General features: G+C 54.0%; 1 protein-coding gene across 2 annotated transcripts; it reads left to right on the top strand.

The window, feature by feature from the left end:
* The first annotated feature begins 7,152 nt into the window (after positions 1–7,152).
* Positions 7,153–9,047, top strand: LOC100191665 (Importin subunit alpha-2). Of its 2 annotated transcripts, none has more exons than XM_035965618.1 (3): positions 7,153–7,515; positions 7,574–8,526; positions 8,622–9,047. In XM_035965618.1, exons 1-2 carry the CDS (start codon positions 7,300–7,302, stop codon positions 7,691–7,693), a joined length of 336 nt encoding a protein of 111 aa, XP_035821511.1. In that variant the 5' UTR covers positions 7,153–7,299; the 3' UTR covers positions 7,694–8,526; positions 8,622–9,047. The 2 variants fall into 2 exon arrangements, with proteins under 2 accessions (XP_035821511.1, NP_001354044.1); NM_001367115.1 differs by having other exon boundaries at positions 7,164–7,515; positions 8,442–8,526; positions 8,622–9,024.
* Positions 9,048–11,698: the final 2,651 nt, after the last annotated feature.

Below are 11,698 nucleotides of genomic sequence, written 5' to 3' on the forward strand. Positions count from 1 at the left end.
CGAGGTCCGACCCCTGAACAACATCAGGTCCGAGCAGGCGGTGGCGTTCTTCACCAACATCATCCATCGCTTCGGGGTCCCAAACTCCATCATCACCGACAACGGTACCCAGTTCACCGGCAAAAAATTCTTGGATTTTTGCGAGGATCACCACATCCGGGTGGACTGGGCCGCCGTGGCTCATCCCATGTCGAATGGGCAAGTAGAGCGTGCCAACGACATGATTCTACAAGGGCTCAAGCCTCGGATCTACAACGGCCTCAACAAGTTCGGCAAGCGATGGATGAAGGAACTCCCCTCGGTGGTCTGGAGCCTAAGGACGACGCCGAGTCGCGCCACGGGTTTCACGCCGTTTTCCCTGGTCTACGGGGCCGAAGCTATCTTGCCCACTGACCTGGAATACGGCTCCCCGAGGATGAGGGCCTACACCGATCAAAGCAACCAAGCTAGCCGGGAAGAATCGCTGGACCAGCTGGAGGAGGCTCGGGACAGGGCCTTACTACACTCGGCGCGGTACCAGCAGTCCCTGCGACGCTACCACGCCCGAGGGGTCCGACCCCGAGACTTCCAGGTGGGCAACCTGGTGCTTCGGCTACGGCAAGACGCCCGGGGAAGGCACAAACTCACACCCCCCTGGGAGGGGCCATTCGTCATCGCCAAAGTTCTGAAGCCCGGAACATACAAGCTGGCCAACAACCAAGGCGAGATCTACGGCAACGCTTGGAACATCAAACAGCTACGTCGCTTCTACCCTTAAGATGTTTTCAAGTTGTTCATATACCTCGCACCTACGCAAAGTTTAGTCATCAAGGAAGGGTCGGCCTAGCCTCGGCAAAGCCCGACCCTCCCTCGGGGGCTAAAAGGGGGGAGACCCCCTCTGCGTCGAATTTTTTCTCGAAAAAGGGTCTCTTTTTAGCAGAATTTCTTTCGTGCTTTTTGACTACTTCGAAAAGCGGATCCTGGAAACGACGGAGTACACGTAAGCAGCCAAGGCCGACCGAGCCGAGGGACTCCTACGCCTCCGGGATAAGGATACCTCACTCATCACCTTCTGCGATAAGTAACTCGCGTTCGGATAAAGTGATTCCGCAGACCGAACAAGTCTTCACGTTCGGAAGCTCTTCTGCCGAGACGGTCCTTCAAGCCTTCTCGACTGAATCGGTGACAGGGCCTCATGGACGGGCGAAAGTACGCATAAGCGGCAAGGCCGACCGAGCCGAGGGACTCCCACGCCTCTGGGATACGGATACCTCACTCATCACCTTCCGCGAGAAGCAACTCTCGCCCACACAAACATCCCTGTTACCGACGGAAAGTCCAGATGCTCGAAATAAGAGGAAAGAAGACGCGGCTTTACAACGGAGCGAGGGTGAGTTTTCTGGCCTCGGCGGCCGCAGAAGGCACACGCTACAAGACAATCTGATCCTGCAGGCTCGGGTCTTCACGCTGAAGGGGGCCGCAACACCCTCGACATCGACGACGCCTTCAGCAAGGTCCGACCTAGCCTCGGACGGCGACGCGGTCCGGGGACTTCTCCGGGAACCCGGCCCGAGCAGGCGGCTCGGCCGGTTACCCCTGGGGCCTCGGCCAAGCATCTTCCAAGGGCGCCAGCCCGACCCGAGGCCTCGGGTGATCGACTCCGGCGTCGACCCCCGCTGACGGGCAACCCGGCTAGGCTCCGGCCAACCAGGTTCCCATTTTCGAGCCAACTCCGCCTCTGTTCGTACTGATATCGCTACCCCTGGCCTCGGCTCATCGAAGAGCGGCCAAGGGGTCCCTTTAACTAAGCTAGAGGAGCCTCAGACAACCGGGCCCATCGAGCCGAGGGATTCCTACGCCTCCGGGATACGGATACCTCACTCGTCACCTTGACACGGGGCGACTCATGCTTGGTGAAGCGGTTCAGATAATCGACAGGCGAGACTTAGTGCTCGAAAATAAGGAAAAAAACACGGCTCCGTGCCGAAACTACATACATGTTCAGGCCTCGACAGCCACAATGAACAAAAACACTGGCATTCGAAGTGCCATTACAAACGGAACTCCGGTTCCCCCTCCGCAGGTACGAACAACCCCACTCCATGGGGAAGGCCTGCGGAGCGACAGAAGACCGACGAGCGGCTCGCCGCCGCCCGCTCCGACTACGACGACAACGACTCCCGCTCCGGATGGCCGGGCCGCGGCAGTGCAGGCCTCAGGGTGGGCGCTGCCACGATCTTGCCCTCGCCCACACCGACGCTCGAGGGGCGAGGACAAGTGCGAAGAGCCGGAGGCCCGGAGCACGGATGGTGGCGGTGATCCCGTCGGCGACGGGGACTTCTCGAGCCGCCTCCGCCTCGGCGCTGATGGCGGGGTCCACCAGCCCCCGGCAGATCCCCACTCGAATCCTCCCAGACGAGTGGGGCACCGGCCTCTGCGCGAGGGCGCCATCCCGGTGCAAAAGCAGGGCCACCCCAGAACACGAACGCCGCCCTAGCAGCGCGCGGCATCGTGGGTGGTCCTCCCGTGCACACGGCGCGGCAGCCGCCCTCCGGCAGGAGGGGCCGCCGGGAGCCCGGCCGACGACTCCGACACGCTGGAGGTGACGACGTCCGCCGTCGATCAGCCCCACGTTGTCTAAGTCCGCGCCGCCCGCAGGGCCAGCGAGCGCCTCCACCCCCGAACGCCGCGGGAGAGGGTGACCCGCAGACCCACACGGGAGGTAGAGCGCCGGCTCAGCCCGGCCCCCACCCCAGCGAGGATGATGAACATCCTTGAAGCTGAGGGTGGGACCAAGATCGCAGCCCGGCTTGCTCTTCCCCACCCAGGAACTGGTGGTCACCATCCTGGGTGATCGCCGGCGTAGGGGTGCGGCCGGGCCGGCTGATGAAAATCCTTGAAGCCGAACGATGGCTGAAAGGTACCAACTCCCACGGAGTTGCATTCCTCCGACGAGGAGGTGGAAAGACGGCGGGTACCCCCCATCCGGGGGCTTGGAAGATGGAAAGACGCGACGCATGAGGGAGGGAGAAGACATGGTTGCCTTCCGAAAGGGGTCGCCCTCCTTTTAAAGGCGACTCTCCCTACGTGCGCCCCCAAACGCCACGGGCCGAGTCTTCTCCAACACGCTCCAAGGCCCTCCCCTGCGGCGCGGAGGCTGGGTCCCGCATGTCATGCAAACCGGCTCAGAAGCAGAAGAAGCCAAACCGCCGCACGCGGTGCACGCAACCGCCCAGCGGTTACAAGCGATTCCCCACTTTCGCCCAGACCAACGGGTGGAAGGGGCGGGCAGCCATGCAGGCGGCATGCAACCGCGCCAGGTGGACGCGCTTCTCCGACTTCTGACACGCCGGCTTGGTGGCCCAGGCCCGCGCGTCGCGCAACCAGCGCGCCAGTTGCTGCATGCAAGCAACCGCACCGCCACTTGTGCCACCGTCGCACCTCTTCGGTTGCGGAGCCTATGCCGCGACTCGAGACGACCCAGCAGCGCCAGCCTGGCGCCACGGTCAAAGCGGCCGAAAGTGGGCCGGCAGTAATGGCGGTGGCAGGCGGGCGGGCGCAGCAGTCACGTCGTCAGCCAGGCTCACGTCCCATCCTGGGACAGCAAGAGAGCCTTCTCCCACGGCGTGAAGACGGTGCACCCGTGATCCGTTCCTCGAACGGCTCACGCACGCGCAACGGCCGCCCCGCCAACCACTCGCCTCGTCGCATTAACTCCGCGGCGGAACAGGCGGCGCCTCTGGCAGGAGAAGCGGACGACGCTTCGCCTTCGCCGAAATAACCGCGTCAAAAAAGGTACGCCACGTCGTTCGATTTCGTATCTTTTTCCTTTTTCCTCTTTCTCTATCTCTTGCAACAGGGACCGGGAAAGGGGGATACCCCGAAAAGGATCCTTCCCTGCGAAGGAACCGGGCTCCGAGCCCCCCCCCTACTGATCAGAGGTTCGAAGGCTGGCCCTCCGAGGGGTTCAACAGTCGCCTCAGATCGCGTGGGCCCGACACCCATTACTGGTCAGGGGTTCGAAGGCCAGCCCCCCGAAGGGCTTCATGGCCGCCTCAGGCTACTCGGGCTCCGCGCCCATTACTGATCAGGGGTTCGAAGGCTGGCCCCGGAAGGGTTCACAGTCGCCTCAGACGCCGAGCGAGGGATGACAAGGGGTACGTTCGATACATAACCAAGGCTCGGGCTGCGCTCCCGAGGTACCCTAGGACATTTCCGAGACCAGCGGGAACGATCTTGTAACGGAATCCCATCGGAGGGAGGCATCGAGCCCTTGGACCCCGTCGCCAGGGGACCGGGTCCGGCAAATCACCCGCAGGTACTTTTGGGCGTGCCTCTGGGCCCCTAGCCGACCCCCAACGAATGGGGCACGGACGTCCACTCGGATTACCCGCTTGCAGCTCACCGGAGACACCATGTTCGGTGCCCATCGAGGGTAACATGGCGCTCTCCCCCCCTCCTCCTTGCGGAAAGGCGACGTAGGGGCGTATGTAAAAAAGCCGAGTTTGTCCCTGATCGTCCTCTCGCCCCGTGCAGAGGCTCGGGGGCTGCTCTCGCAAACCCGGCTCCGGCCAAACCGTTGACAGCGTCAACATACCAGCCCGAGAGCTTGGGCCCCGACCGTGCACCCGGGCTACGGCCAGTTCGCATGAGGGAACGACCAGACCAGCCGAAGCATTACGCAAGGCATTAAGACCTCGAAGGAGTGTAACCACTCCTCCGAGGCCTCAGGGGCTACACCCGGCGGGTGCGCTCGCGCGCACTCACCGGAACAAAATGCAACCGAGAAAGGCTGGTCCCCTTGCAAAAAAGTGCGACGAAAGCCTCCAAGCGAGTGCTAACACTCCCTTCGAGGCTCGGGGGCTACTGTCGGGGACCATAATTAGGGGTACCCTCAAGACGCCTAATTCTCAGCTGGTAACCCCCATCAGCATAAAGCTGCAAAGGCCTGATGGGTACGATTAAGTCAGGGATCAGTCCACACGAGTGACTCGATCACGCTTCGCCCGAGCCTAGCCTCGGCCAAGGGCAGCCGACCTCGAGAGACTTCCGTCTCGCCCGAGGCCCCCCTTTTTACGGCGGACACACCTCCGGCTCGCCCGAGGCCTTGGCTTCGCTTAGAAGCAACCCTGACTAAATCGCCGCACCGACTGACCAGGTTGCAGGAGCATTTAACGCAAAGGTGGCCTGACACCTTTATCCTGACACGCGCCCCCCGGCAGAGCCGAAGTGACCGCCGTCACTCCACCGCTCTACTGACCAGTCTGACAGAAGGACAGCGCCGCCTGCGCCACTCCGACTGCAGTGCCACTCGACAGAGTGAGTCTGACAGGCAGTCAGGCCTTGCCAAAGGCGCCATAGCGAACTCCGCTCCGCCCGACCCAGGGCTCGGACTCGGGCTAAGACCCGGAAGATGGCGAACTCCGCTCCGCCCGACCCCAGGGCTCGGACTCGGGCTAAGACCCGGAAGACGGCGAACTCCGCTCCGCCCGACCCCAGGGCTCGGACTCGGGCTAAGACCCGGAAGACGGCGAACTCCGCTCCGCCCGACCCCAGGGCTCGGACTCGGGCTAAGACCCGGAAGACGGCGAACTCCGCTCCGCCCGACCCCAGGGCTCGGACTCGGGCTCAGCCCCAGAAGACGACGAAACTCCGCCTCGCCCGACCCGATGGCTCGGACTCGGCCTCGGCAACAGAAGACAGACTCAACCTCGGCTTCGGAGGAGCCCCCACGTCGCCCGACCTGGGGCGCAGGCCCGCCACGTCAACAAGGAGCGCCATCATCATCCTACCCCGAGCCGACTCGGGTCACGGAGATCAAGACCGGCGTCCCATCTGGCCAGCTCCGCCAGATGGACAATGATGGCGCCCCACAAGCTCTATGACGACGGCGGCTCTCAGCTCTCTTACGGAAGCAGGGCGACGTCAGCAAGGACTCGACCGCTCCAACAGCTGTCCCTCCGCCAGGCTCCGTCGCTCCTCCGACAGCCACGACATCACGCCAGCAAGGTGCCAAGACCTCTCCGGCTGCCACATTGGCATGTACCTAGGGCGCTAGCTCTCTCTCCGCTAGACACGTAGCACTCTGCTACACCCCCCATTGTACACCTGGATCCTCTCCTTACGACTATAAAAGGAAGGACCAGGGCCTTCTTAGAGGAGGTTGGCCGCGCGGGGACGAGGACGAGACAGGCGCTCTCTTGGGGCCGCTCGCTTCCCTCACCCGCGTGGACGCTTGTAACCCCCCTACTGCAAGCGCACCCGACCTGGGCGCGGGACGAACACGAAGGCCGCGGGATCTCCACCTCTCTCACGCCCGTCTCCGGCCACCTCGCCTCTCCCCCCTTCGCGCTCACCCACGCGCTCGACCCATCTGGGCTGGGGCACGCAGCACACTCACTCGTCGGCTCGGGGACCCCCCGGTCTCGAAACGCCGACAAAACCGTAGGAAATAAATAACTTCCGAGAGGCAACTGGTAGCTCTAGGAAATAAACATAACTTCCTACGGTATTTTATAAAAGCTGTAGGAAGTTAGTTTTCACATGCTGACCCGTGTGTTCGGTCAAGCGAGCCACTAACTTCCTAGAGGCGGCCGTAGGAAGTTAGCATGGGCAGCTAACTTCCTGCGGCCTCCTCTAGAAAGTTAACTTTTAATTGCTGATCCGCGGGTGTGGTCAAATGAGCCGCTAACTTCCTACGGCCTCCTCTAGAAAGTTAGATTTCAGCTTTTGACCAGCCAAACGAAAAGCTCGTGCTCAAGATTACAGGAACAATCCAAAGATTACACCAATCATATTAAGATTGGAGGATCAAGAAAAGGAGAATCTAAATCCTAAGAGCTAGTTTGATAACCTCGTTTTTTTGACAGTTCTCTACCGATGTTCGCACACGCAGCAGCCCTTGTTGCCATTTTTTCTCCGCGTCCTCTGTGCCCCAGGTAGGGATGCTGCCTTTATAAACTTTCACCTCCAACTCACTCGTATCTCCTTTCGAGAGATTCTGATATTTTCCATCAACAAGAAACAGATTTGTAAAATTATCATCAGGCCACATTTCATAGACCCAGCTGGACCCACAATTTATAAACACAGTGGTAATTATAACAAGAAAACAACATTGTGAGTGGCAAAAATCTAATTGTCTCATCTCCTTTCCGTTCGCCAATTCGAAATCGAATCCGTTCCCTAATTCGAAATCGAATGGGGTCGGTCTTGTCGTGCGTGCGTGGCTGCGCGAGCGACTTGACTGCACCCGACCCCCCTCCTCCCAGTCCCCACACACTGCACGCCGCCGCCGGGTCCTCCTAGGGTTTCGCCGCGATGTCGCTCCGGCCGAGCGAGCGGGAGCAGATGCGGAAGGGCAACTACAAGCAGACGGTGGACGCGGAGGAGAGCCGCCGCCGCCGCGAGGGCCAGATGATGGACATGCGCAAGGCCAAGCGCGAGGAAAGTCTCCAGAAGAAGCGCTGCGATGGGTTTCCCGCCTCCGCCGCCGGTGTGCCGCCGATGGGCCACTCCACCGCGCTCCAGCAGAAGGTGCGGTGCCCCCTCCCTTGTTCTTCCTGGCCCCGATCTGATCCGCTCTCTGTGTTAGGGTATGGGTGACGTGGTGGCACTCGATCTGCTGGGTTCAGATCTGATTTTCTTGGTGACGGGATGGCTTGCCGGCGATGGTGCAGGCCGTCCACTCCAACGACCCCTCCGGGCAGCTTGAGGCCACCACACAGTTCAGGAAGCTGCTTTCTATAGTTGAGATTGGGATCTTATGTGCAGTTAGCATTCCAGATGGATAGAGTTTAGGGGTTGAGATTTGGGCCATGCTCGAGGTATTAGGCCATACCCAAACGTGAGGGTATGGTCAGTTGTAGCTGTTTCGGGCAATTGTTGTATACAGGACTTGACTTGTGGATTGTGAGCTATCAAAATTAGTCGTTGCACCCTCTCATTTTCAGATTACTTAATTTACTGTCTCGTCAGAAAAAAAACAAACCCTATCCTATGGCCTCTGCAACATGCATATGACCATGTATGCCCAAAAGTTCTGAAAAAAGTTATACTCCTGAAAGCATTTGATTTCATGAACCACTATTCTATTTTTTCCAGTAGTGTTCTGCTTGCAGCTGGGGCAATTATCATTGCATCCATGTGTGTGTTTGCGCATGCATGTGTGTGTTATACATTGTTTTATTGTCTTAAAATGGTATATGCAGACTATGTGTGTGTTTGCGCATTAGTGTGTGTTATACATTGTTTTATTGTCTTAAAAAGGTCATGGAGAGTCTGCGTACCTCTTTTCATATTCTTGTACATCGTAGATAGCAGCTTTGATATCTTGTGGGATTCTTGTATTTGTTGGTGAATCCAGATGAGTGCATGGTACTTCTTTCTTAATTCCCACTACAACTTTATGTGAAAGTTAAGTAGTAACTTGCTGATTGAGTTTCCATAAATTTCTCTCGTAGTCCCCCAATCGAAGAGGTGATCAGCACAGGAGTGGTGTCGCGATTCATTGAGTTTCTTACACGTGAGGACCATCCCCAACTCCAGGTCTGGGAACAGTAGCACTGATCAATTATATGGTTTTACTTTATTTTCTCTCTTATTAATCAGTGGCAATTTGCGATATATAACTTATGCTGCAGTTTGAGGCTGCATGGGCACTCACCAACATTGCATCAGGCACATCAGAGAACACTAAGGTGGTCGTTGAGAGTGGTGCTGTGCGCCTGTGCCCATCTTTGTCAAGCTACTCAACTCCCTCAAGCGAGGATGTTCGTGAATAGGCATGCACTAAATTACAAGAGATGTGTCTTATTATGACCCGGGGCAGATCCAGAATTTTTCTATGACCCAAGCCAAATCTACCAAATTTTCTTCTTTTTATTTTATCTTAACTATTTTGTACCATATTAAATAGAGACTTATATAGAGTTACATGGATCAAGCCCTGGGCCACAGATCGGGTGGCCTGTGGTGTAGATCTGCCACTGATTATGACTATGGATGAGACTTTTGTGATGTAATTGATGAGACTATGGATTTAAATATTGTTATGTGATTGTGTGTGAGATATTTTATGTGAAAATATGTTGTGCTATATAGTTGTTGATATATTTGTTATGTTGTGGAATGTGGAATAAAATAAAAATAAACAACATTTATAATGTTTATCAAATTAACTTCCTAGAGGCTTATTGGGCCGTAGGAAGTTAGCCAACTAACTTCCTAGGGTTACAGTCAGTCGTAGAAAGTTAGTCAGCTGACGGTGTAAAGCCACTAACTTCCGAGAGGCTTCTTTGGCTGTAGGAAGTTAGCTAACTTCCTAGAGGGCTCTAGGAAGTTAAGCTAACTTTCGACAAAAAAATTTCGAGAGCCAAACTTCGGACGGGATGACTTAACTTCCGAGAGTTTAGCTAACTTCTTAGAGTTTAGGACTAACTTCCTAGGGTTTAGGCTCTAGGAAGTTTACTATTTTGGTGTGCATGGACCCATTGATCCATCGGTGGTGCATGCGGGTGGTGATGGAAAGGTGCTTGGACGGTAAACTGATAATTTCTTAGTTTTTGTTAGTATTCTTTATAGAAATTTATATGTTTTAAATTTTGAACCTACTCCATGTTCACCGAGGAGATCAACTCGAGTGATGTTCGATCACAGAGTGGATCTTCCTCTCAGAGTTCCGGTGGCCCTAGTTGATGACAATGCCATATAGAGCAAGATGTTGTCATTGAAAACCTACAGGAACAACTGAGGGCGCAACATGAGTTCATGGGGGTAGCAACAGGAGTAATTTGCTAAAGTACAAGAGTACCAGGCTAACTACAACACCAAACAACAATAATGGATCGACATAAGTCTAATTTTACAATACTTAGCATTTATTGTATTTTAACAATACTAACATGTTGTATTTCTAGTGAATATTTCAGCAGCAACAATATAATGTGTCAAGGCCTTGCCTAGCCGTCATCATTGATGCTTCCTTAGTTTCATCCTCCAGCACCTTTTGGAGCTCAGGTTCATTCTACTTTTTCAAATTATGTTTTTAAGTTATTTGATTCTAGATATATTTAGTCAAAAAGGTGAATTTAGTATATTGTAGTTGCGTTTAGCCAATCCCTGAGAACTTAGCAAATTATAGTTACATTTAGCTAATCTAGGTGAACTTAGTAGAGTTTAATTACAATTGGTCAATCTAAGTGAACTTAGTAAATTATACCTTTATTTTTACAAATTTAGTTAGTGAAACCATACTATGTGAATAATTATAGTTGAATGTACTCAATCAGGACTATCTAATCTATTTCAACATGTATATTTTAGGGATTTGGGGTTAATATAGCAAAACAATATCATATCCCTCTATTAGTGGCGCTAGCAGCTAGGAATGAGGTTATTTTCTTACATTTCAATAACCATATCTTTTTGGTTACATATAGTGCTATAAATAAGCTTTTGGTCTTTAATTGTGGACTTTGTTCTTTGTTATGGGATGATCAGGCTACAAACTTCTTCAACAATATACTTGTTTCTGGTGGTAGTGGGCGCAACTCCAACAATTCCTAGTGGCCATAGAAGTATGTTCCATGTGTTTGAGACTCTATTTTAGTTTTTTTGTATTGGATTGGATTGTTGATATATGTATAGAACTGCTGAATGAATGAAACAAGTTGAATGAATGATCTTGTTGGATTGATTGAATTTGTTGAAGTTATATGTTGGTTGTGATGATATATCTGATATATTGTGTATATGTGAAATGAATATAAAATTAGAGAAAATTTTGATTTTCTGCGTATAATATTTTTGACGATCACCTTATTTTCGGTAGCATAAAGAAAGCCGCCAAAAGTTACTGCATCAGAGGAATTTTCGACGGCTAGAAAAACCACCGAAAATTACGTTTTGTAAATTTTGGCAACCTGCCCAACGGCATAGAAAATAAAAAAAATATTTCAGCAGCTTCTTACGACCGTCGAAAATAACCGATGGCGGGCTATATTTCAGCCGCTGAAAATTACTACTTTTCGGCAGCGACCACCGATAATAAACCATATCGCAGCGAAATATGATCGTCATTCCGAAACTGACAAAAATAAACAGTTGCCACCGAAAATAAACGATTTTTTACGAGAAAGCACACATTTTCAGTGGTCCCTGGCTACCGAAAATTAACTGATTTTCTGTAGTGCATGCATACAAGTCTAAAAGACTGTTGCACTGTACTTGTACAAGTATATGTCTAACATGAACATATCAATGCCTCGGCAAAAATATAATGGGTGGAATAATTGCCTGAGCTTGTCCGCGTAGAATTGTGGGGCTATTTTGGCTAAGTACATGGGAGAGCCTTTGGCATCAAGATATCTTTATGTTTTTGCCTACACCGCTCCTCCACCCCCACACACACCCCCAACCCCCACCACAAAAAACAGCTACTCCAAGTAAGGACCAAGCTAGCAGCTATCATCGTGTGATTTGGAAAAAAGATCTAGGGTAGCAGACTATTGACACCTTTTAGGGCGCCAAACACTCAGCACGAACCAGCGGCGGTGCTCTCTGCACAGGGGCGGACGGTCCACGCGTAGGGACCGGACGGTCCGCGGCCTGGTACGAGGCTAGGGTTCCTGCCTGACGGCCGGACGGTCCGTGCCCTGGGGCCGAACGGTCCGCGCGTGCGCAGGGGCGGCGGAAGATTGCCGACAGCGCCTGGATCTCG

The sequence above is a fragment of the Zea mays genome, chromosome 3 (assembly GCF_902167145.1).
Source record: "Zea mays cultivar B73 chromosome 3, Zm-B73-REFERENCE-NAM-5.0, whole genome shotgun sequence".
NCBI lineage: Eukaryota > Viridiplantae > Streptophyta > Magnoliopsida > Poales > Poaceae > Zea > Zea mays.